General features: G+C 31.5%; 1 protein-coding gene across 1 annotated transcript in view; it reads right to left on the bottom strand.

Moving 5' to 3' along the window:
• Nucleotides 1–11,059: 11,059 nt before the first annotated feature.
• LOC136984942 (phospholipid-transporting ATPase ABCA3-like) overlaps nucleotides 11,060–26,333 on the bottom strand; it is a 90,784-nt gene continuing 75,510 nt past the window's right edge. Inside the window, 7 exon segments of the mRNA XM_067282087.1 lie at nucleotides 11,060–11,364; nucleotides 11,437–11,650; nucleotides 11,724–11,897; nucleotides 11,989–12,176; nucleotides 19,377–19,882; nucleotides 24,772–24,898; nucleotides 24,900–25,009. Of these exon segments, the coding sequence (XP_067138188.1) occupies nucleotides 11,185–11,364; nucleotides 11,437–11,650; nucleotides 11,724–11,897; nucleotides 11,989–12,176; nucleotides 19,377–19,882; nucleotides 24,772–24,898; nucleotides 24,900–25,009 (1,499 nt within the window). The 3' untranslated portion in view covers nucleotides 11,060–11,184.

Consider the following 26,333-nt stretch of genomic DNA (forward strand, 5'->3'; position numbering starts at 1 on the left):
ATCAAACAACAACAAAACAAATATCGAGAACTGGGCGAACGAAAAATCTGCCAAACAATTAGTCAACAAAGCGCGAGCGATGACGTCTTCGCCACTCTCGGCTATCGTCGCGTCAACTGACGACGCGGTTTGCTTTCGCACACCGATCGCGTCCGGCCGGCTCGACTACTCAAATTTTCGCGCGATTTCAGAAAACGGACAGTTTTGCGTCCCAGAGTTTATTTCGGGGACACCGGACTCGTAACTCTAAAAAGGGACAGTCCCGTTCAAGACGGGACGTCTGGTCACGTTAGATATACTGCAACCAATCCCATTGCTTTTAAATTTATTTTTTAATATATATTTTATAACTTTTCACTTTCTTCACATTTCTTAAAGTTGAGGCCTTGTCACGCTTTGAAAATTAGCTCAGAAAATCACTATATACATTAATTATATTACTATTGTTTTTAAATTGCATTTACTTCTAATCGTCATTCAATTTTTTCCGAAAAGTGTAGTGGGTCATATGAGTCTTAAATTGGAAAAAATACAGTACAGGTATACCTCGAGTTACGTCGTTCTCGACGTTTGTCAAAAAAGTATATGGACAAATAAATATCAAGTTTAAGTCACTTTATTTGACTTTACATTCGTCCGCCACAAATATTGAAGTCGTAATATCACTAGAAAAGCGTTAAAAGCACAAAATCATATTAAAATATGTATATTTACAGTAAATGTTAATATAATCATCATAAATCCTAGAGAATGAAACATGAAAACATCTGTGTTTCTGTGTCGTTGTCTTATTTAGTGGTCTTTAAGTGCTCATTATTGGCATTTTCCACCGCAAGTTTCGACTTACGTCGCCTCTCCTGGAACCAATTACAGACGTAAGGTGAGGTATACCTGTACATAAACTTTTAAAATTAATTACATAAACAAATTCTATACTTTAATCGTAATCAGCTTACTAGGTCTAAATTTGCATTTTCAAACTACTTAGATGTTTTTCTATCAACCCTTATAGAATGTAATAAAGTATTTCAAATGATTGAATACATCTTTTCAATACACTCTTAATTTTATTTAATAAAACTAAAATATCTTTTAGAAGCATTGATTACTAATACAAGTTTTATTTGTCTCCCCTGCCATATAATAATCTTTTTGGTCTTCCCTAGCTGGCTATGTGGAGTTTTCCGGGTTTCCTACATTCTTACACCAAATGGGAGCCAGCTCCCCCAAAGTCCTCCTGGAAGGCTGCTTTAACAACTCTCATAGGATGTTGCATTTCTCCCCCATCAAATTTCTCTTCCAAATTTCTGTTGGGCACTATTATCGCTGGACTGCTCACTGCTGCTTCCTTTCCTCAGCTGCTTTGAGTCATCCAAAATACAGGTTAGGTCTGGTTTGGTTAAAACTGCATGCTGCAACTTTCCTATCAAACTTTCTTTCTCCTTAACTTCAAAAAATCTCGGTAAGTTGATAGCACAAACAAAATACATGCAGAATAAAGATAACACATAACATATAACACGTAAATTATGAGCCCTCACAAGAGACTAGTTTTTCTTACGAGCCCTATACGGGACACTAATGAGCCGCCTAGGACACCATCTACTAACTCATGCAAAACCTACCTCTCACATAACACTCTGGGGCCTTTTTATGCTCTCTTTTGAGTGGGAAAGGGCCTAAAACCACAAAGAAAAAAAAAACCTATTCTAATAATTTGGCTGCTAATAATTATGGTAATTTATTAGAATAGGTTGGTTAGAACATGCGTCCACTGTTTCCTTGCTGGAATTAGAGACGAGCCGCCATCTTGGCTATCTAAGGTAACATTAACCAAAGTGAGTATTGTTTCTTTCAAAGTTTCTTGTAATATTAAACAATTTTCTTTTATAATCTATTCCATAAATTAAATTGAAAATATTTATCTGTATTTATGTGAGGTGTAACTGAATTTGGAGCCAATATTTTAGGGGGATAGATTTCTGTGGTCAAAAATAAGCCTAAAATCCTCTTTAAAGGTTTTTCAAAATCCACTTTGTTTGAGATGTGGACCACCAAAACATCATATTGGAAGTCAATTTTAAACCTCTTGCCAAAAAGATTACACTGTTTGTTTTCCATGCTTGTGTTAACAACACATACAAACTAAAGCTTCTCATTTTCAATGTTGAAACTTCTTCTGAATACATGTTAGTCGGTGTGTCCAATTATCTGGTTTGTTGCTTGAAATTATGCATCCAAATCCACAAAGGACATTTTGGGCAGTTCTTGTAAATTATTATATTTAATTTTGTAAAGACCAAAATGTTATTCAATGTAAATTTACAATGAAAAACTCTTGCTTCCCAACTATTTTTTTTAACAGAAGCTTAAAAAAAAAAAAAAAAAAAATACAAAATTACTTTACTTGACAAAGTTGACAATTCTAGTGTTAGTACTCTTGCAGGAAATCTGAAAAGTACTTTTTTTTGACTTTCATATCTTGAAAGTGAAGTAGATTTTGAAAAAGCTTTATAAAATATCCTAGGCTTAGTTTTGACCCTAAAATATTGGAACTGAGGTCACATGATCTAAATCGCAGTAAAATCAAAGTGAAAGATAAGTTTGTATGTTTTTTGAAATTTTTATCAAAAGAAGCTGTGACTATAAATGGTGCAAGCTAAAAAGGTCACATATATGGATGAGTGTGTTTGGGATGAAAGATGATTTGTTACTCAGTTAAAATGCTGTTTATTGAAAGAATGATGTTCCCACCAGGTACAATACCTGATTGTCAAAACAGTACAATTTTGCACGAAAGTTCACCAATGCTGTTTTAAATTCCGACGAAAAAGTCCAATAGAGAGAGATAGTTAGTTGGTCATCCTCTGGAAGAAGAATGCTATGAATATTCAAAACAATATACTGTAAAGTTTGACATGGTACTCAAAGACAGTCTCAAGAAGGAGACATGTATACATATTGAAGGATTTTTTCTTCAATAGTCAGTGGTGACAGAAAACATAGTGCAAATTATCCAAGAAAAAATGCACACTAAACCAGAGAGAGAACTGAACAAGGGGGCTTCCTTAACTACAGTAAAACTGATTAACTGAATAACCAGTTATCTGAAATACTATTTACCCTCTTTTCTTTCTCCCATTGATGTCACACTACAGTTCTCCTCTATCAAGGTGGTGAGCCTATGGCATGCATGCCCAAAGTGGCATGTAAAGAGAAATCCAGCACATAATAAATCAAAAATATGTATGTTATGTTATCTGTCTTTTTCAATCATCCTTTTGGTTTATCGCATAATCATCCTTTTTCAATCAGCATTTTTTCATTTATTCTAATTATACCATATTTGTTTAATTTATTTAAATATTGTTATTAAAGTTTAAACTATTAGCATGCATAAACATCTTTAAAGCTAAGTACACTTACTTAAGGCATGCAGGCTCAAAAAGGTTCACCATCCCTGTCCTATATCATGTGACTGCATGATCAACACCTATTTACTGTGACAGATCCAAATGATCAATAGTATTCACATTGATGAGTAAATAAATACAGTACAATACTGTGCTGTTACCCTATAATTTCATTCTTTACATGTTAATGTATTTATCTGAATCAATTTGGATAGAGTTCTACTGTATATGAAAAGGAGTACTTGACAGCTCTTTCATAAATAGACAAAAATCTTTTGAACTAGTAACCAAATTGATCTCATATTCTTATTGTTCTCTTGCGACTCAATTGGTTTCTCACCCATTTCTAGGAGACATTAGAAACCTTCTCAGACTGAGAAAAGACTGCGTTGACAATCAATTTGATGCCAAATTCCATCCCAATCAGAGATATCTGTTGATTTTATCACCCTCATTGTCTTAAATCAGACGGTGTGTATATTTCTCCTCAGTTATTGTCAAAATTTTTTTACAATCCTTTGTAAAATTATTCAGGGACAGGTGCTAAAATGAGTGTCAAGACATCCTGCATCATACAACCCCACATAACTTGTAATTCACTTCCCAAGATAAGCATAGTAAATTGCAAATTCCTATATTTATTGGCAGACATAAATTGGAATTTATCTGTAAATAACTGAATGTGAGTACAATTAAATATAGATGAGTTTAGGTTAGGATTCTTCTAAATTTTGTTGTTATCCAAAAATTTAACTATTACAAAAGATTTAAACACAACAAGATTGCAGTTTATTTATAAATATATGCAATAATGATGATTACGGTTGGCATATTTCAGGTGTGCGAGGAGTTTTCTCTTCATTCAAATCCAACGATTTGGTGGTGGTAATAAATTGTACTACTTAAAGAAAGATAGCTGACAATGGTATTTAACACTTATTCTGTTTGCCCCACAAGGAAAAAACAATCCTTCCCTGTGTGCTGACTGATTTTCACTATTTTACAGTATATTCTACTGTACATTAAAAAGAATTAACTAAAGCTAAACAAACAGTGAAACACTTTCTGATTATTATATTTCTGAAACCTAAGAATATTTTTATATATCAAGAAACATAATAATACAGTTGCTTTAGGTTAAGTGTTAATCTCTTCTATTATTACAGATTAATCTGTTAAATAAAAGTCAAATTTATGTAAACTCAAATTTTTGGCAGAAATATTTTATTCACATTTAAATTACAAAATCTGATAGAATCATCTGTTTTTTCACAGGCAATACATTCGACATATCACAAGATAAGTATTCAGTATTACAGAACAGTGCATTATTTGTAACTTGCGCAGAACAAAACGTTTCAAATATACAAAAACAAATAACTATAGCACAAATACTGAATTTAATGCTCACTTAACTACAACATTTGCAAATTTTTAACTAGTTCGACAGCTAATACTAAATGTTTTTCTCTACTAATATAATAAAATATTTTTTGTATACAAAAACTGCTTTGTATAAAAATATAACAAGCTTTCTTGTACTTGAAATTCTTTATATTTTTATATATACATAACAGCATATTTTTTTATGTTAAAATTATCCGCAATAATAAAACTTAATATATGCATAATGTAAATTTGTGCAAATTGCATACATTTGATTTTAATTGAGGTATAATTCTCATCACTTCGACTTTCAATGCTGTAAAAAGCACACTTGAACATCACTGATGTAATAATAAATTATCAGATGCAATTACTTCATATAAAAATTCAAGGATTATAGCTTGATTACATTAGCTTTTAGCTACACTACTTATGTCACATTATAATATCAAGAAATAAAAATTTACTAATTATGACTGTTATAGTATGTAATTCTAAAATTTATACTGATCTTAGATCATCATAGAAAATAATACTTTCGGAATAAATAATATCTGGTAAAACAGAAAAGTTTTATATTTAACTTAACCATAACATCACTTATAAATTAGTATTCTATTTTTAGAATACTTTCCGTATATTTAAATAAATGCAATATTGCCATTCATAATTAAAATAAAATGCAGGCATTATGATTATGACATTTGCATTAAGTATAGGCTAACCGTATGTACCGTTTCCAATGGGACGATCACGTCGTTTTAATAAAATTTTCATTTGTCTAATTTTTTGAAAATCAAAAATCTCAGCTCTCCGGTTTGTAAATAAAATACATTTGTATATCATATTTCATGTTAATAAAAGTTAGACTTGTAAATTTGAATGATATTCCAAGGAAGGAATGGCACGAAATATAGCTTACCAAATAGTTCTGACAAATTTGATGAACATATTACACGAAATTATACGATTTGATAAAGACAATAATAAACAAATACTTGAACAAAGCAAATTTATATGTATTGTATTATACAAAATGCAATGACACCAGCAAAAAACTTTTTGATTTTCATATTGCATCAATTTCTCCATATAGCAAAGGGGACACAAAAAGTTTTATCATTGTTCGCAGTTAGTATACAATGGTCTTTTAATTGAGGAATAAATATTGGTATAGAGACAATATAAAATGACTAGACTTTTATGCTCCACAGCAGGAACCGTCGAGATACATTAACTAGTAATTAATTAGAAAATATCACAGTATTATACACAACATTGCAATAAGCTCTTTAAGTATTCTTGTCAAATAGTGAATAACAACAGGTTATATATGAATCTTTTTATATAGTACTGGTTATATATGCAACAACAAAATTCTTTAGATATATATTTTTATTTGAGATCAAGTTCTATCTAGTCTAGTATAAGCAATTTTACTTAAACAATCATTTATGATGCAAAACACTAATCCTATATTTTGATACTTTCTACCAAAACTCACTCTTTACATATCTGGGAGTTCATTTATATGAAAATTCTTTTAATTAGCAGCACAACTGCCAGAAAAAATTTGTTTTCTCTAATTTATACTCCTTTATATAATGGGTCTGATCATTTACACTAGATATAACTTTAAGATAACACGATTGCCTTCTATTTTTTCTTTCCAATTTTTTTATCCAAGGCAAAGCTAATTTAGATTGACAGTAAATGATTTTTTTTTTAAGTAAAATATTAAAAGAATCACTACTTACAGTATTGTCTTTATTGCTCTTATACATGCATTTTGATCTAAAGATCCTCTTTAGTATAATATATTGATAGTATAGAAAATATGGAAATGCTAATCAATAAATTAAGTAAAATATCAATAATGCCTCAATTTGAATTCATAGCACTAGACATAATTTCTACGTATCCTTCAATAATGAGAAAGAAGATTTATGAAAAACTGAAACAAGATTGGGAAATGAACCTAATAAAGTTGGTCTTAGAAAGTAATTACTGTATTTTCAAGATGGTTATGATAATTTCTAAATCCGAGCAGAACGATCAAAATTCACAGAGATAGTTACAAAACAGATTGAAGAAGAAATAAATAAAATTAAAGGTTTTATCCATTGCTCCTGCTACCTAGATGATGAAATAATACCGTACAATACTAAATTAAAGAGGTAAGTAAATAACCATATTAAATTTGAACTCGAAAAAGAAAAGGACGTTTCAATAAATTATTTGGGTATTAACATAAAAAGACAAGATTATAATTTAATATTTAAAGCATGTAAAAAGAAATTACAATACGGAAAAAACTACAAATTATTAATCATATTGTCCAAAATATGTTAAAAAGAATGATTTTATAACAGAATTAAGAAAAATTTATTGCCATACAACTTATCAAGATATTGTACATTCTTTTTATATCTTTTGCTGTAAGTATTTACTTAGTGATTATCCTAAAATTATTCTTAAAAACTGGCACAAGGAATATGAAAAAAATTGAAAAATTGTTAAAGATAAATTTTAGATTTCCATAAATTAAAGGATTATTTGAAAGACGAAAAGAATAGTTTAAATGGGTAAGACTCCAATTAGTACCAATATTAACTAATAAATTAAAATTTACAGCTAATAAAGAAAAACAAAGTAAAGAAGAAGAAATGAATTTGATAGCAGTAGTATGTAATAATAATAATAATAGATTTTACACAGGAAAAATGGGTCAACAACTGAAAACCAGAGTAAAGGAACATGTGACGGCATTAAAATTAAAACATCAATAGTTACTGTGGTTACATCATCAACAAGAATATAATTGTAAAATATAACAAAATTTTAGTATTATCTTTTTTAAAGAAAGAGATGATAAAAAAAGAAAAAAATTCTTAAATTTTTCTTTATAGTAAAATATTTAATAAAGATGTAAAATTTGGTTAATGTAAAAGTGTATCTCTGGAATGGTGTATTTGATTTGATGGAGGTGTCTGTGAAAGAGAAAGTAAGGAACTTTGAATGTGCAAAATTTTAGGCCGATAATTGTAAGTTCACTGTACATTGTTGGATTTTAATCTTAACTTACAGTAAATATTGTTTTTATTTTTGTATTTTTTTAGAAAAATTGTCCTATTAAATGTGTTGTTATAATGAAAAGATTGAAATGCACATATAAGAGCAATAAAGACAATACTATAAATAATGATATTTTTATATTTTATTTAAAACTGTTTATTGTTGATCTAAATAAGCTTAGCCTCGGATAAAGAATCAGAAAGCAAAAAATAGACAATTGTTTTATCTTAAGTTTATGTAAATAAATCTACACTACATATAAATGACTTGTATGTGACTAAATTTAGATTCCTTAATTAATTGTGGTTATGATAAATGGAACAAAAATTATGGTTTAAACTATAAAAAGGTTTTATAATTAAACTTACTTATGCAGGCAACCTCTGATTTGCAACAGGGATAGCATTTTTTTTATATTTTGGTGAAACTTATTTAAAAAGAAGAATATTTACTGGAATTTTTACTTTTCAAACAATTACATCGAGTTGGAGCCTTTGTCAATTTAGTTTGATGGCAGTCCATCATCTACTAAGAGACGAATGCATTTTTAGAATTTTCTTTTTGCAAATCATGGATGCCCATATAGGGTTGAAATATTATCTTAAAACTTCATAAGGATATTGCACTCATTTTAAAAAGAGCATTTCAATATTTCTGTTTGGTTCAAAATAAAAGTTAAAAAATTAACCAAAATCTAATAATAGTTTCTACTCTGAATATCTGACGAAAAGCTCATTTTTAATATTAGTTTGAAATATCAAAAAATACTGGTATAAATAACATAGTACAAATTGATAATTTGTCCGATTAAATATTTTTTTACTGGTTTCGATCAATGACAATAAATTTAAAGTATAAAATTTTATTTTACAAAAAAGTAATGTATATAGCTTCATAAATAAATCTATCAAACTATTGTCTCTTAGAGATAAATTATGGTAGATTCCCATTTTTGTGGCCCCGAAAGTAAATTTTTAATTCTGTTATATTTTTTTCTATTGGCCATTTTTTACTTAAACGTGGCATTTCGTGCAGTTCTATAAAATTTATACCGGTTGTAATTTTGAGATTGTAAAATGAGTGGAAGTGTGGGAATCTACCGTATAACGGAAAACTTTTTTCCCAAAAGTATTAATTGTAATATGAAAATATTTTGATTATATGAGAACATTCCTTTTTTTCCGTGAAAAAATTTGAATACAGTGCATTGTCACTAATGTGAACTCTACTAAATGAAAATAAATTGGACAATTATTCAAATTTATCGTATGTTTAAATATATATAGCGATAGTAAAAAGTAACAGTAGAGTCTCTGTATTCTGACATATATCAGATTACTGGATTTTGTACATACATGTTTATACATACTGTGCAGTAAAAAAAAAAATGCACTTAGTTTATTGTATTAATCATGATTGTGACTGTTTTGCCAACTGGAGATGCAACAAATGACTAGCAGCTGGCAGTATATGCATACATTGGTCTCTCTCTGTCACATACATCAACGAGGGGTGACACAAAAATGTCATGTGCAATACCCTGCAGAGTGTTGGACCAGAGAGACTAGTGTACTTTGAATGTAGTTTTTTTTTTTATTTTCTGTTTTTTATATGCAATGTTGCTAATCCAAATGATCATATACAGTAATTAGATTAGAAAGAGTGCATCATATTTTAGCATGTTTGAACACTAACAATTTTGTTTTTATATATTGTGTGTGTAATTTTACCAATACACAAAATTATGTTCCAAAACGTTCAAATATACTATTGATAATTTTATTTGTATACAGTAGAGTCCCGAAAACTCGGCCTAACGTGGACCGAAGGGTGGCCGAGTTTGTGAAAATGCCGGGTTATCGGGAATGCGGTTAAAAAAGAATAAGTACGAGTGTTTCCTCAGAAAATACTGTACTGTACTTGTATGTATTGTTTGCCTGAGAATACAACAAAGAATAAACTGCCCAAATACCCTTAAACAAAGGAAAAATATGAACTTATGAAGGCATAGAGCCTTTACTACATGAAAATGAAAATTAATGAATTCAGTCATTCACATCAAGTTATGCAAAGGGGTTAAGAAATCGACTAACCCTGGCAAAGGCTGCAGGTAGACTGAACGGCTGAGTGCGTGCCAGCGCCAGACACGTGGTGGAGGAGTGGGAGTGCGGCCGAGTTATCCGGATTGCCGGGTTATCGAGTGCCGAGTTTTCAGGACTCTACTGTACTAGTAAAATTTAAGATAAACTCTAGCACTTGCTAAAAATGACAGTAATTTATAATCTCAAAACAAAAAATGACATTAATATTAATCAAGTTATTGGAAGCTATTTAAAATGAATGAAAATTTTAATATAATAAAAATTTTTGCTATAACTGAAAAAATATACTTAATGATATTTTTAATTTTTTTATTTTTAGGTTGCAAGTTTTTATAATTTCTTTATTAATGTATTTGTGTAATATAAATATTTTTTGTATATTATTATTAAATTTTTTTTTTTGGAACATTATTTCTTTTTCCACATTATATAATCATCAATTAGTTTTGCAAATTTTTTACAAAGTATTAATTGGAAAATCGTTAAATACAGGTAAATTAATGTACAACAAGCGATTATTTATTGTGACGTCATCACAATGCCAGGCTGCAATTTTTAATCATCTTTTAATTTTAAAAAAAATCACTCGTCTTCCGGTCCTGACCGGAAGTTTGCATATAGTTAATTGGGGTCCCTGGCCCTTAAGCTTTCTCTGTCTGGTCTTGAGATTAACAAAGAATAGATAGTCAGACAGATGGGTGACAGTGAGAATGTATAAGTCTGCAGTTTCAAAATTGCAACCCAACAATTCAAAAATAATCCTTAATTTTGTGTTTTTGGCAATTAGAAAGTGACATAATATTATCTCACTTATTAATTAATTAATAGTAACCTGTATAAACAGTAGATTCAAATTTTGACTTATAAATCTTCAACTTTTTGAATTAGTTTGTTAAAACTGATAACAATATTACTATTCATTAAGGCTTTTTTATACATAAAGAATTGCATCAGATATATATGATTTACACGACAATGATATAAGGCAATTTTTAAGGCAATAAAAATAATTACATTGACAGAAACATAAATGTGTGAATATACTCTTACCGAGTCAATTGTTTGATAGATCGTCAATACCGATTCACTAGATTTAATATTTTTTATTACAAGGAATTTTTGAAAGTACAAAACCAAAGATATATATTTTACATATACGATTTCAATATATTAATATTTAAAAATTACTTTTTGATCCATTTTATAATTTATCCAGTCATGTGATGTGTTTCCATTTGCGTTCTTGCAAATGCCAAAAAGATCTGCTCTAATGTTGTATCACTAATAAGATAATCTTCGACGGGTAATATTCGTTTTGCTTCTTCCATCTTAAAAAACATTTTGCTCCATTTGACAGAAGTATCGGTTATGTGATAATGCAAAATTTCCTGAAAGTGTTAATGAGTTTGATGTGGATGATTTCCAATTAAATTTAAATAATTAAAAACAATAATGCTTACCTGATGGGAATCTTTCAGTGCGGAACTCGGAAAACTATTTGCAACAAATGTCTTCACTTCCTGAATTTCATTACCTTCTGCCCTTTTGACTTTGATGATGAGGGTATAGCCCTGACCGAATTTAGTTTTGAGATGTTGCATGTCACCCAAACAATGAAACTGCCCATTTACCATAATAACTATTCTCTTGCATAAGGCTTCACACTCGTCCATTCTAAAAATATTGAAAATTTTTATAAACGATAGTTTGATTTCCTTAGTTTTTATGCCTGTCTTATTTTATTTACCCATGTGAAGTTAATACAAATGACACTCCCAATAACTGTCTCATTGTAATCAGAGTTTCCCACATCTTCCTCCGAGATACAGGATCGACTCCAGCCGTCGGTTCGTCCAGAAGAACTAATGACGGCGATCCGATGAGAGCTAATCCGAGCGACAATTTACGTTTTGTTCCTCCGCTGTATTAAATAATGTTTGTAAATTGTTTTGTTTACACCAGAAACAAGTTATAATGATAGAAATTTCCAAAATGCTTTTCAGAAATGTTACCTGTAAGTTTCGGTTTTCTTATCAGCATGTTTAATGAGATCGCACATTTCGATTAATCTGTTGACGACATAATCGATATCTAACTTGGGAATACCTCTCAAATTGGCAAATATTGTCAGCATTTCTCTACCCGTCACTCCGTCGATTAAGGCGTCAAACTGGGGACAATAACCAATGGCTCTTTGGAACTGAAATATAGAATTGAATCTTCCTTAAAATTTAATATTTTATTCAATAAAGATTAATTATTAAACCTTACAAAAACTATGCAATACATGGAGTCATTTTTAAAATGTATGGTCCAACTTTATAAAATTTCAGTTCACATTCATCTTAGTATTTGATTTAAAAAAAATAATTTAAACTATTATTTTGTCAATCTAGATGATGCAATAATTTTTTTATTACTCTTATACAATGTATTTTGTAATTAGTCATTTAAATTGAATGAATTCAAAATAATTCCTTAAAAAGACTGAATTTCTATCCACTGATGCACCCAGAAAGTTTTTGATGGAGTCACGTCCATATGCTAAAAGTGTATCATGAAAACCCAGATGAGGGAGGTAACCCCAACTCTAAATAAAATGTATGTATTGTGGATGAGGGGGGTTAGAAGTTCACACCAAGCTGAAATATTTTTTTATTAATATGTTTGTTTCTATAACTTTTTAAAATGACTCAACTTTTAGAACTCATAATTATTTTCAACAATAAAAATTGTTTTAAAATTAAGTTAATTGCACTCAATACACGTTCTAACAATATAGTGTACTTCTTTCGATGTATGTCTAGGGATGTATTTCATGCACTTTGTACAAGATTTCATATATTTTCCGTCTTCTGATCTTAGACATAGAAAGCATCTCCCTTTTTAGGAATACTTTTAGTAGCATTCCTTGTTGCTTTGGTTCTATTTGCAGTTTTTTGGTTTTCAGTTCTCCGGTTCTTTTCCTTGATTTAAGGCCTAACTGTGAACTTAACCGAAAAGGCTGAAGAAAAACTCAGAAAAACCAAATAAACAAATGCAGTAAAACCATAAAAATTTGAAAACTAGTTGACTGAGATAAATCAAAATTATAGCTGGAGCTAAACACCTGAAGACCTAACTAACTACAAAAAGAGAATTATCAGACCTAAACTAAGACAAGACTAACTAACTAAGAAACACCCTAAAAACTGAAAATTTACAAAAGCCAGCCAAAAACAAAAAGGCAATTGAGTGGAAATTGAAAAGGAGTAAATTTAACTCGATTAAATCACAGAAACTAACTGTTTCTGCCTGGCAAAGCCAAATAGAAACTGAGCTAGCTAAGCCTAACAAATTAAAAACACATGAAAATGAAAAATCTAGCCTATTGAGAATGAAAAACTGACTCAAAATCTAAGCAGTAACACAAAAACTAACTAAAATGACAAAAAAAAAGAAGGAAAAAACACTCAATAGAACCAAAGAAACACGACGTAGACCTCAGCAAAAAGCTCACCAACACAGGCAAGCTACTGTTGCCACAGCCAAAATATAATTACACACTATCAATTTGCAAATTATTAAAATGTCATAAAGAACATGTTCTCTCTCAATTTACATGGATATTGTATTTGGATACTAAATATACAGACTAACTATTGTTAGATATAACAAGTATTTTAACAAAATTAAAATGTTTTGTATTTTTATTCAATTATTTCTTGTGACACAATCAAAATGATAAATGAAATCAAGGCACAGTACAATAATTGAGACTAATTAAATATCAATATAAAGTCAAATTAGTTTTTTAAAGACTATTGTGTTTAATACTAATGATATAAAATCAATATCCAACATCTGCAATTGTTCTATCAGTTTATACAACTGTAACTGTGTTAATCAAAATAATTATATTGTTTATCCAATAAAAATAAACAGCTGGAAATATTAAAAACAATTGAAATAATCTTTTTTAGATATTACTTTTATATAAGGAATAATTATATCGGATTGCAAAACAATTTACCAGATTATCCATCGAGTTCTTTAAGGCTAGTAAATAATTAAATTCAAATCAATTTGGCTGGAGATAGTCCTGTTACAACATCATTTTGTGTTGTATTTAATAATTAAAAAAAAGATCATTTGAATTTAGTCTAGAGTGGGACTTGAATCCACAACTCCTGTTTACTGTGCAGTTGTGTTGCCAGTTATGCTGTGGCCGTCGGCCATATTGTATATACGTCTTTTATTGTATATAGTTATAATTCTATTTTATTTTTGCAATTTTCTCTATTTCCTTTGTCTATCCTTTCTAAAACCTTCCAAGATAACCGTTATCGCCTTTGGGTGGGATTAGCCATTCTGAGAATCAGTAGAGACAATAGCGATAGCGATAGCAGACAGGGGATGAAGATCCAGGACTACTCAGAGGTATTGCCTGGGTGTGAAAAGAGGGGAATAGAAAAGGGCTTAAGATAAGAGGTGAAGGGGAAAGGTAAAGTGAGATAGGAAAGGGGATGAAAGGGAAGTATCATGGCGTCTGCATCAGCATTTATTAACAAAAATAAAATAAATACAAAGTTGTTCATATATACAGAATCTTCCTGACACTTTCAGGAATTTACAATAATATAATACAGCCATTTGGTTGTAAGCATTAGGTTTATACCTAATTTAACAGAAAACAGATCAAAATAAGGAAAACACAAAGATTACAATTGAAGAATTCTGGAATGAATGTAAAGTTTACAGAATATTGCGCAATGAGGTTTTTGGAAATGATTTGCCAAGGGCGCACACACAGTACCAACACACACATTCACGTATTTACAATGAAATGAAAGCCCGACAATGTGTGAAGCAATAAAAACAGAGTACCCATGCCTTAGGCTGAAACCAAGCATATCACTTGTGCACAATGTTGCTTGAAACAGGAATACAACATAATAATAATTAACAATTTAACAGAATGGAAAAAGATTTACATTTGTATACAAGTTGATGTAACATTGCAGAAACTTACTGCTGTCTTGAATGACTATAAGAACATACCAGAAATAGTTTGCAAATAACAAAATACCATTCACTTTAAAAAGAGGGCAAACCAGTTCTAAGATTTACATACACTAACATCCTTCATGACTTTCAGGTCTTCCTAAGTTTGGTTGAAGTTTGCTTTGAGAGCGCCTGTCTCCTCGATGAACTTCATTAGTCTTTCAAACATTTGCTTGTTTGTGATCAGCTCCTGAAGGGGACAAGGCCAGTTGTATCCATTGTACAATGTGCAGTACTGTAGGTTTTCCCGTTGTCTTTTGAAAATCTCACAATCGAAAATGAAGTGTTCAACATCCTGTGTCGCTGTGTCACTACACTGACATGTGTGTTTCACTGTCCAAATCTGTGCAAATAAGAATGAAAGTTACGTGACCAGTTAGCACTTGCGCTGAGAAAAAGTTAACGTTCAAGTTTTTCATAATAAGGCAGTCCTGAATGTTGGGGAGGAAACGATGGGTCAACCGACCAGTGTTCCCATCATTTCACTCCTGCCAGGAGGTGTATAGCAGTCTGTTCCACCATGTGCCTGATATTGGTTCTTGTGATGTCAGTATATATTTTATTTTCAGATGAGTTGGCGTAGAGCTTCGCTATCTTGTCCGCCTCCTCATTTTCCTGCACACCTGTATGCCCTCAGATCCAAGCAAAAGAGAGGTTTACACTGTTCAATTGATTGATAGTGTCATGAATCAGTTTTGTCATCTGGCATTTGGTGTGATATCTGTTGATTCTTCGCAGGGCTGTTTGACTGTCCGTATAGATGTGCAAGTTGCCCTTAATAAGCCTTGACTTCTGAATATATTTTAGTGCACGAGAGATGGCAAACAATTCTGCCTCCGGCACCGTACAGTAACCGGCCAGCTTGAAACCCTGATGGTGATTAAATGTTGGGTTGCCATGAATCATATGTACAAAAGATGCACCTACTCTTTCATCCCATTTGGACCCGTCCGTAAAGATGACATGGGTCGGAATTGGATCCGCCTCAATGTTAGTTATGGTTATCCTGTTATTTCTTGCCGGGTGCACACTGGGAGAGATCTCTTTAAAATTACTTTGATCCAAAAACGTTGTGAGGAAGTCTTTGTTAAGGTTAGGTAGACACCCGATCTCCGCATATGTACTAAGATTTTTGAAACCTGTGCTGTTACACCTGATGTTGTCGAGTGTCCAGATCCAGGCAATCATCTTGGCCCTTATGTGTAGTGGCTTAAAACCAGATAGCACTTGCAAGGCAGCATTTGATGCCGTGCGATAAGCCCGACATGTCCTGAGCATTATTGGGCGCTGTGCAGTTTGAAGTTTCTTTTTAATGTTAATTTTCTGCCTCAAGCCCCCAGAATGGAGCCCATAAAGAATTATAGGTTCTATACATGCTTTGTATAATAATTTGATAGCTTTTTCATTGAATCCCCACTCCTTGTGGGCAATGCTGAGAAGCATGTTGGTTACTTTGTGTGCCTTGGTGGTCACATACTTCATATATTTGGTCCGTGTGAGGCTGCAGTAGAGACAATAGCAGGTAGGGTGGCCTGGGAAAAAGCGGCTAAGAAAGGAGTCACTTTTCGACCAGACATGGAGGAAGTTAGACATGTGAGAAGGGGCTCTGAAGAAAGTTTTGGTAGAGAGGAAAGAAGATGGAGATAGTCCAGCAAGGGACCGAGTCGGATAGTTTGAAGTAAGAGAGAACCTCGATAAGTGATAGAGAAGTGAGGATCCGAAAGACAAAAGCCACCATAACAGAACTGAGGTCCTACCCAAGTGCATATCATCCTGATGTAGAGACCCCGGGTGAATCAACTCTTCATTTCTTATTCCATCCCACTATCTTATATCCCTCATTATTTTCCTTAGTATTAAGTAGATTTAACTTAGAATTAAGTTAGGTTTAGTTACGCGCTTACTAGAAATTAATTGTCACGCGATCAGGAAAGAGATGCCATCGTGCTTTGTTTGGAACAAAGAGTTCTTTGTATAAATCATACCGGATTGTAAGTTATCACAAAACCAGTTGGGATTCCTTATATAACCTTTTTGTTCAAAGTGGAATAAAGGGACTGTGAATATTGTTATAATTGTTGTGGAGTCCTTTCCGTACTTTTCGTTCGCGGATCATACTGTACCACTTGTATGAACACCACAATGCTACCCATACTGTCTAATCTTTGCCTCCGGAATTATTTATTTGAAGTGTTTCCTAAGGGAAGAATGTACACCAAATACCATGAAATTAAAACAGTCGATACGTGATAAGTTTTTCTCCAAAGTTTATAGTTATGGTGTAGCTATACATCATGACGATTTTAGTCTCTGTAATCCAAATTCTTGGTAGACAAATCTCACAGCAATTTAAAACTTATTGGCAAATTAAATTTATTTTGTAAAGACTACATCAAATGCATTTTGGGCTGGTGTAATATCTTCCAGTCCCTCTTCAGTGCTAAAACAATAACAAAGAACGTAAAATGTTTAACTAAAACATGACATGGATGTATAGCTACACCATAACTATAAACTTTGGAGAAAAACTTATCACGTATCGACTGTTTTAATTTCATGGTATTTGGTGTACATTCTTCCCTTAGGAAACACTTCAAATAAATAATTCCGGAGGCAAAGATTAGACAGTATGGGTAGCATTGTGGTGTTCATACAAGTGGTACAGTATGATCCGCGAACGAAAAGTACGGAAAGGACTCCACAACAATTATAACAATATTCACAGTCCCTTTATTCCACTTTGAACAAAAAGGTTAATACCTAAATCAATTAATTATTTAATAGCTCTGGAAGCAAAGATCGGATGGCAGTCCAGGCAGCATAACTGACAATGCATCTGTACAATAAGCAGGAGTCATGGATTCGAGTCCTGCTCCAGACCTATTCTTTTCTTCTAGATCATTCTAAATTAATTTTTTCTTGAATATTAAACTTACCACAAGATGATGGCATAATTGCCTACCCACTAGCCAAATTGATTTGTATTTAATTATTTACTAGCCTTAAAATAACCTGATGGATAATCTGGCAGGTTGTTGTTTGTTACATATATAATTAAATTGGATTGATCAAAACATTATTTTTGTCTAAAAAATGTATGTTTAAATTATATATGCACCTTTGATTTCTAATTTTTAAAAAGTTCTTTTTTATCACTAGCCCTCCTGTTGGTCAGATCTATTATTTCATTTTGCAAATAATTTTTAGAGACTTTTTAAGAAAGGCCCCAGAAAGAAGATTTTTCACATTGTCTAAGTTATCAAACTTCTTTCCCCAAAAACTATTCTGAGAAATTGAAGTAAATGATAATCTAAAGGCACAAGATCAGTAGAATATGGAAGTGGCACAAAATATCCCATCCAAATCCCAATAATTTATCTTGAGTGATCTAGAATGCAAGAGCAATCTAGCATTGTCATGCCAGAAAACCACTCTTATTGGTAATGCTGGCCATTTTTCTTTGATGGCTGCTTTCAAATTATCAAGTTGAGACAGTACTTCTCATATTAATGGTCTGATTTTGAGATAACAGTTCTTAGTAGATAATTCCCTACCAGTCTCTACCATAAGCTTGGCATAACCTTTTTATTTTTTGGACCAACTTTTGACTGTATTGCAGAGAGGTTGATTGCCTTTCACACATTAATGTAAACAATCCCTTTTTCATCACCAGAAATTAGTTGTTTTAAAAAGGGGTCTATTTGATTATGTTTCAGTAGCATATTACAGGTAGATAGTCTATCAGATTTTTCTTGCTCAATTGATTGTGGTACCCAAACATTGTAGCAAGATATGTATCCTAAGCTGTGTCAATAGTCAACAACCAATCCAAGTGACAGGTAATAGGTAACACTTTGCAGCAGCATAATTTGGGTTCTCTTATATTAATGTACTGATTTGACAAACAAACTGTTTGATCAATCCAGTATATACCATATTTTACGGACTATAAGATGCACCTTAATTTTTAAACAATTTTAAAAAAAAATACCTATAAGACGCTATGGACTATAAGACGCACCTGAATTTTGGAGGCAGTTTTTCAAAGAAAAAACTGTGTCTTATAGTCCGTAAAATATGGTAACAATATTTTTATTTTTCTTTTTTATAAATTATCATAGTTACAATTTAATAGTCTTTTCTGTTATATGATTATTATAATAACTTGAACTTATGATTATTATCAATTTAATAGTCTTTTCTGTTATATGATTATTATAATAACTTGAAAAATTGAAATTGTTAGTTAATGACTAAAAGTAATTAATGAATTTCCTCCTAAATATGCAATATAATGCAAACAAGAGAAAATTTTATTCTCAAAAGAGAAAATTTAGAAAGAAAAAATTTTAAATACCATTTCTGTCTGATTCTGAACATCATAATCTCCAATAAAAGCATTTCCTTCTGAAGGAATCAAATCCCCAGTCAGCATTCTGAACGTTGTTGTTTTTCCGGCGCCGTTTATTCCGAGTAAACCGAAACATTCTTCCTTGTGCACAGAGAACGTCAAATTATTTACGGCACGGAAGGAACCAAAGTACTTAGTTAAGTTTTTCACTATCAAAGTTTCGTCATTTCTTTCAGGTTGGTTAAAAATATTTTCTATTCTGATCCGTTCTTGTGTGACGTCGCTGTCTTCGTCGGGATAGATACTATTGTTTTTTACCATCCAAGATTTATTTTTTTGTCTGATCTTTGTCATGATTTTGTGCCATAATTTGGGTAAGATTGTTTCAAGCATAACTAAAAGTGTAAAATAAAGTAATCCGTCAAAAGATAAATATGCAAGACCTCTTCCGGATGAAAATTTCCAAGACAGATAATCTTCTTTCTCAAAACATTCGTCTTTACAGATTTCTCCTGAAAGTATTGAAATATCATGTCATAAATTTGTGGATTAATTTAATTTTCATATTTTGTAACATCTATAGATATAAAAATTATCATTTAAATTTTTTATATACAAAAGTTATTAAAACAATATTAAATATTACATAATAAATGTATCGTAAGTATTCATAAATTCATTTTTTGATGAGAATTATTAAAGAGTAAACTACTAAAATTTCAGTTTCTGCAATTTCCATAATTCAATAAGTTTCTTTAAAAGAAACTTTTCACTATTATTTTAATGATTAATAATAATAGTATTTATGAAGGCTGTTTCTTTTTCAACTTGCAATGGTCCATAAAACAAAGACAAATGTAAATAACAAAAAGTTAGGTACAAACATGGTTACTTCGACATAATCACCATGAAGATTGAGGCATTTATCATATCTGTGGACAAGCTTTTCCATCTCTCTTCATATAATGTTGCCACCAATGAATTGAGATGGCTTTAACAACGTTGTTTTGAAGATCATCATTAGTCTCAAACCTCTGCCCTCCTAGCCATGTTTTTAGTTCAGGAAAGAGGTATAGGGATCTTCATATGCATGCAGGAAATTTTCCCACCAGCAGATACTGGCAATAAAAGTGTGATTCAGTGAATGTAGTACATGCCCATCATATAATGTTGCTCAAGTCAATGTTGTGATGATGAAACCATTCAGAAAATTCAGCAGGTTTTTGGTGATGATGCAATAATGCAATGAGCCCACTTTAAGTAAGTACTTTCGTTTCAAAGATGGCACACATTGGTAGAGAGTGAACCATGCTATGGTAGGCCCACAACAAGCCAAAATGAGGAGATCATTGAGCAAGTGCAGACTTTGGTCATGAAGGACCATTGTGTCCAGTGCCAGTGCCAGGTTATTTTGTTTACAAGTGTGCCTTTTATTTCACAAGTTGGATATTTTTTAAAATAAAATTTTAAATATAAAAATATAAAAATTATTTTGGCCAGCTTTATTAGTAATGTACAAACTAATATACAATATATAATCCATCTAAAAACAGCAATTTTTTAATTTTCTTTTTAAATTAATTTTAAGATTTTCTGTTATAATTAATTCATTTACAAAAAAAAAAAAAAAAATTATAAAATACTGAAATTTAATATTTTCGAAAGTTACTGCTATTTAAAATTCAGTTAAGATTAAAATGTTAAGTTCAAAAATCATTTAGGTAAAGAACAAAAAAGAACCAAGAACTAAATACTAAAATAGTGTGGTATGTGAAGGATAAAGAAAAAGAATCAATATCTAAATCATATATCACTATTTAATTTAATATTTTAATGCAGTATGAGTAAAGCAAAGCACCCCTTTATGGCTTGTGCTCTAGGCGGTTGCCTAGTTTGCCTAAATGGTAGCACCAGCCTTGATTATGTCATCATCTGAGAACTTGTAGACAAGGTGGAGATAAGCAGTGGTTCAGTCAGTCAGACGAATGGCCAAGTGGTCAAGGTGACAACCTGGGGACCTCGGATGGGTCAAAAAATCCCCAGGAATTTTTCGGGGTGCTCCATTCGGATATATCGGGCCCTGTCACCTCCCAGTTGCCCCATTATGGGCCCCCAAACCCCACATGGGCTTGCTAAAAGTGGCCTTCTTAGTGCCCACAGGGCAGAAAGATTTAAAAAAAGAAGTGGTTCAGTATATGCCCTTTTGAAACAATTTCATCATCCCAAGGCCAAAACTAGCATGGCAGGTGCATATCAATGTCAAAGCCATGTTGACCATCTTCTTTGACTACCATAGTGTGTGGTGCATCACAAATACACACTACAAGACCAAACCACTTACAAAGAGTTTTATCTGATTGTCCTCCATTACCTTCATGATGTTGCATGAGGCAAATTACCAGATCTAGCAGCAGGAACTTGGCAGCTTCATCATAACAATGCATCTATCTATTCTTTGCGTCTGATTCAAATGTTCTTTGTTAAACAGAACATTTCTCTGCTTCATCGGGCACCTTACTCTTTCAATCTGGGCTCTATATGATTTTTGACTGTGCCCCAAGCTGAAGATGCAACTGAAAGGAACACAGTTTGAGTCACAAGAAGACATTATGAGAATGCAATGGTGCAGCTGAACACTATTCTTAAAGAGGCCTTCCTGATGTGCATTGTTCCAGCAGTTCCTCAACAATGCATTGTTGGAGGAACTGCTGGAAAAAGTGTCTGCAAGCCCAAGGAGACTACTTTAAAGAGGATTAGGGTTTCTGATCTCCAGGTGGATAATTGTATTTTTCCTGGTTGAATGATCAATATTTTTTGAATACTCCTTGTATGCACTACTATATACATTAAAACAGTATTTTTCCTACTTAATACTCTCAGTTTAATTTTCTTCAATTCATCCTTTTGTCAAACACACTATCAAAGAGCAATCAGTTATGATCTGACATGTAAAAATGGCACTCTCTATCAAAATTTCTCACTGTATACTATCACGTGTCTAGTAGAAACAGAACTTTTGTGAAACCTTCAATATTTTCTCTCAAATCAAATATTGGGAGTAGATTTCTGGAAACTTTTAAGATTGCTTTAAGGACACCAAATTGAGCTACAATTCACATAAATATTATTGCATTATAAGATGCACTTTTTGTACCTGGCATTTATCTGAAAATTAAATGCATTCTTTAAACTGAATGCACCCTATACTGTGTACATTTTCCTCCCATAAAGTCAGCATGAAAAAATGTGGTGTGTCCAATACAATAGAGTGCATCTTATAAGGTAAAAAAATATATCTGCAAATTTGTACAGTATTGTAACACTGCTCTCTTCTTCTACATCCAACCAAACTTCTCTTATCATTAAGTATAAACACACATTTAGTTTGCTCTGATCAAATTCTTTTTGGAATGCATGCCAAAAAGTTTTATTTTTCACATACCACATACAATATTGTCAAGCAAAGCATATAAAATTAGATGTGGACTAAAGTTATTGAAACTTTCATTTTGAGTTAGAGGAATGTGTCTTCCAAAGAATTTGAATTTAGGAGAGACAAAAGAACTCACAAGGTTTGTGTCAGGGAAAACAAAATTTGACTAACAAAGAACATAATTCAAGTGTCATTCTCTCAATTTGATGATTCTCCTGTTATCAAACATCGCAAAAGGTATCCTGCTCTCGGCTTTTATTTGTAGAAAAATATTTTCAGGGGTGAAATCAGGCCTCATACTTGGGCATTATTGTTAAACCATTCCAAGTTGCTGGAAAAGCAAGTAAGGTGTGAATTCTGTTTGTATTACTTCTTCCAATTTGGATCTCTTAATTATTATTATTAAATATTGGATCTGCATAAACAAAATTTTATAAACATGAAATAATAAAATTTTTTATGAACTAGTATATTGAAAGACTTAATTGACATATTCATAATCAATATACATTTTTAAAGATACTTTGTACTTCCAAAAGATATGGATGAAGGAATAGTTTACCACTCTAGGAAGTGTTGTGGATATGCACATTGCAACGTGCATTAACTATTGATATCTATCAACATATATTTATCATTTAAAAAAATGGAACTGTTGCAAAGATTATTTCAATATTGCTGCTACCTGATAGCATTGTAGGAATTATTATCTTATATAAGTTGTAGAACATCAAAAACTAAGAATTGTCAAAATTGTCAGTGGAAGAGATTTCCTTGCTAACAAGAAGTTTGACATTTCTAAGCAAATTTAACTTATCAAGAGTTAACTGCATATGTGTATATGTCACCATGAAAGACCGAAATTAGAGGATGTCGATATTCTCCAGTGAATACAGTAAAATAACAACTTTTTTTTTTCCTGTTCCAGCAATATTTTAATTACATAAAAACGTTTTCAAACGTTTTTTAACTGATGATGGCTGCTTAAAGCAGTTGAAAACGTTTTTACGTAATTAAAATATTGCTGGAACAGAAAAAAAAGGTTGTTATTTTACTGTATAAAACAATTCCAGTAAGCTTTGTTTATTTATTCTCCAGTGAATGTTGACACATGCAAAATACGTTGGTGAAAAACCGAATATTTGGTTATATTATTTATTATACATTCGAACAATTGCCGCTGTATGTCGACGAGCACAGATAAGCACTTTGGTGGAGGTCAAAATGAAAAGCTGCATCTATTTGTTATACTTTCGAACACTGATGTTTGTCAGTCTTATGCAAGGTTTGTTGGTGCGTGCAATGTTAGGTTAGGTAAGATTTCTCCGAGAGAAGCAGCTGCAACTAATTCGAGAAGTGGAAGGCAAGGCTGTACATGCTGTAATTGCAAAAAGAAGTGTTCCATGACTAAATGTAGTTGTAAAAGCAAGGGAGTCTTGTGCAATTCAAAGTGTCATAACAGTTTAAGTTGTTGCAATAAATAAGATTGTAAGATGTTAATCACATAACTTATGTGTAAGTTTATTAATGGTGGTATTTTTCTTTTCTGATTAAGAATATACTGTTCGTCTTAGGTTCAAAAGTTTATTTACATGTGCTGTTACTTATGCTTTCTCCTATTTTGACATATATCATATATTAAAAAGTTGCATTTTTGACTTAATGTAAGAAAAATATTTTTATTCAACATTCAAATCAGTGCATGCTGAATGTCGACATTTGCTGGTGTAAGTGAGAAATAATGATATTTAGCAAATATTTCATACATACATGAAACAACTGTGTGAATGCTGACATTCACCAGAGAATCTCGACATTTGCTAGATATTGGTCTTTCACAGTAACATATACACCACTTAATATAATTAATTTAATGTGTAAAAATACAGAATATTAAAAATTATTGAAAGTTATTCAATTAGCATACTAAAAAAATACCATAACTACATTAAAATTTTAGTTACGTACGTGGACAACATTTAAATAGTTCGTGTCTTGCTCTGCTTTCACATATAGAATCTATGACACTTTTATCAAACTGGTCACACATAGTATTGTATAAACTAGTATTATGAATGTTGCTAATTGCCCAACTAGCAGCAAAAAATGGGTGACAACTGTAAGATTGCTAATGTTATATCCATATCTTCTTCGTCCATAACTTTTGCATTATTCAAAGAAGAAACAATTACTCCTGCAATCAGGCCTTTAAAAATAATAATAATATGTTCAGAATCATTAAAGTTTTTAAATTCACAAGATATAAAATTTATTATAAATATTTTTTATATCTAAAGCTGGATTATTCATGAGTATTAATAATTAGAATAGTTATAGTCTAGGATAGGTTGGTTTGGTTTGGTTTGATGAATATGGCAACACAATCAAAGTTCCCTCTAAGCTGTGCGGCCACGCACTACTCAAATTGTTGCCGCGCAGGTGAGCATGCACACTGATATGAACTGGTTATTATTAGATAAAAATGAACACTACAAACACCTAAGATACCAGCGAGAAAATTAAACACGAAGTGCGAATGTGTTCGCCCATGTTAAACAGATATCATCAGGCAAGCAAACTGCTGAGAAAAAACACCAAGGGTTGTGAAGGGGTGGGGCTGTTGACGATAAGGAGAGGGAAGAGGGGTTTACATTTCTTAGAACGACTTCCATGCAGAGGGGAAGGAGTCATCCTAGCTGCATTCCACAATTTATTCACGTTCAAATTGGCATCGTTCAGATCATTAATAGAGATTAGTAGATAATATTTTGTATGGAAGTATGTTTTAAATGTGAGTAATGGTTTTAATTTACTAGATACTAATGTGATTAATTTTTTTGATAAGAAATTTCATTTGTTTTAGTGGCAACTGTCAAACCTATCAATTCACTTTTCACATATGTGTATGTGTAACTAAACTACTTTGAATAAGTGACAAATAAACCCGAATTTTGAATTGATCATTATTTGGTATTTCAAGGAATATATTCAACTAATTATGTAAGTTTATAAATGTTATTTATTTTAGTATTTTATTTATTATTGTTATGCAAGTGTATTAAACTTCTACTATAATAACCATGAAATAAAAAAAGTGTAATTTTATATTAAATGTACTGTACATAATACATAAACAAATTAGAACTGATCTAAAAACTATAATTAATAAAATTTAATATATTTCTAGATTTTTAATATTGGTCGGTGTTTAAAAAAGTTAAAAAGAAAAGAAGCAGAGTTAAAGAATAAGGCTCGAAAATCTTTTAAAAGAGAATGGCTTTCACACCTCGTAAATACTGATGTACCATTTCAACCAGAAAAACAAAAGACAAAAATTGGAAATATTTTTAATTATCATGAAGATATTGGCGAGGTTGTGTGCACCATTTGTGCTTAAAGCAAAAATTGGTGGTGAATTCGCTAATGGAAAAAAATGGGAAGAATGGAAGTTAGATTATCTAAAATGACATTTAAATCAGAAAATTCATTTAGATGCTATTACCACATTAAATAATCAAAACAAATTTGGA

This window comes from Centruroides vittatus, unplaced genomic scaffold (assembly GCF_030686945.1).
Source record: "Centruroides vittatus isolate TY-2023 unplaced genomic scaffold, ASM3068694v2 contig_941, whole genome shotgun sequence".
Taxonomy (NCBI): Eukaryota; Metazoa; Arthropoda; class Arachnida; order Scorpiones; family Buthidae; genus Centruroides; species Centruroides vittatus.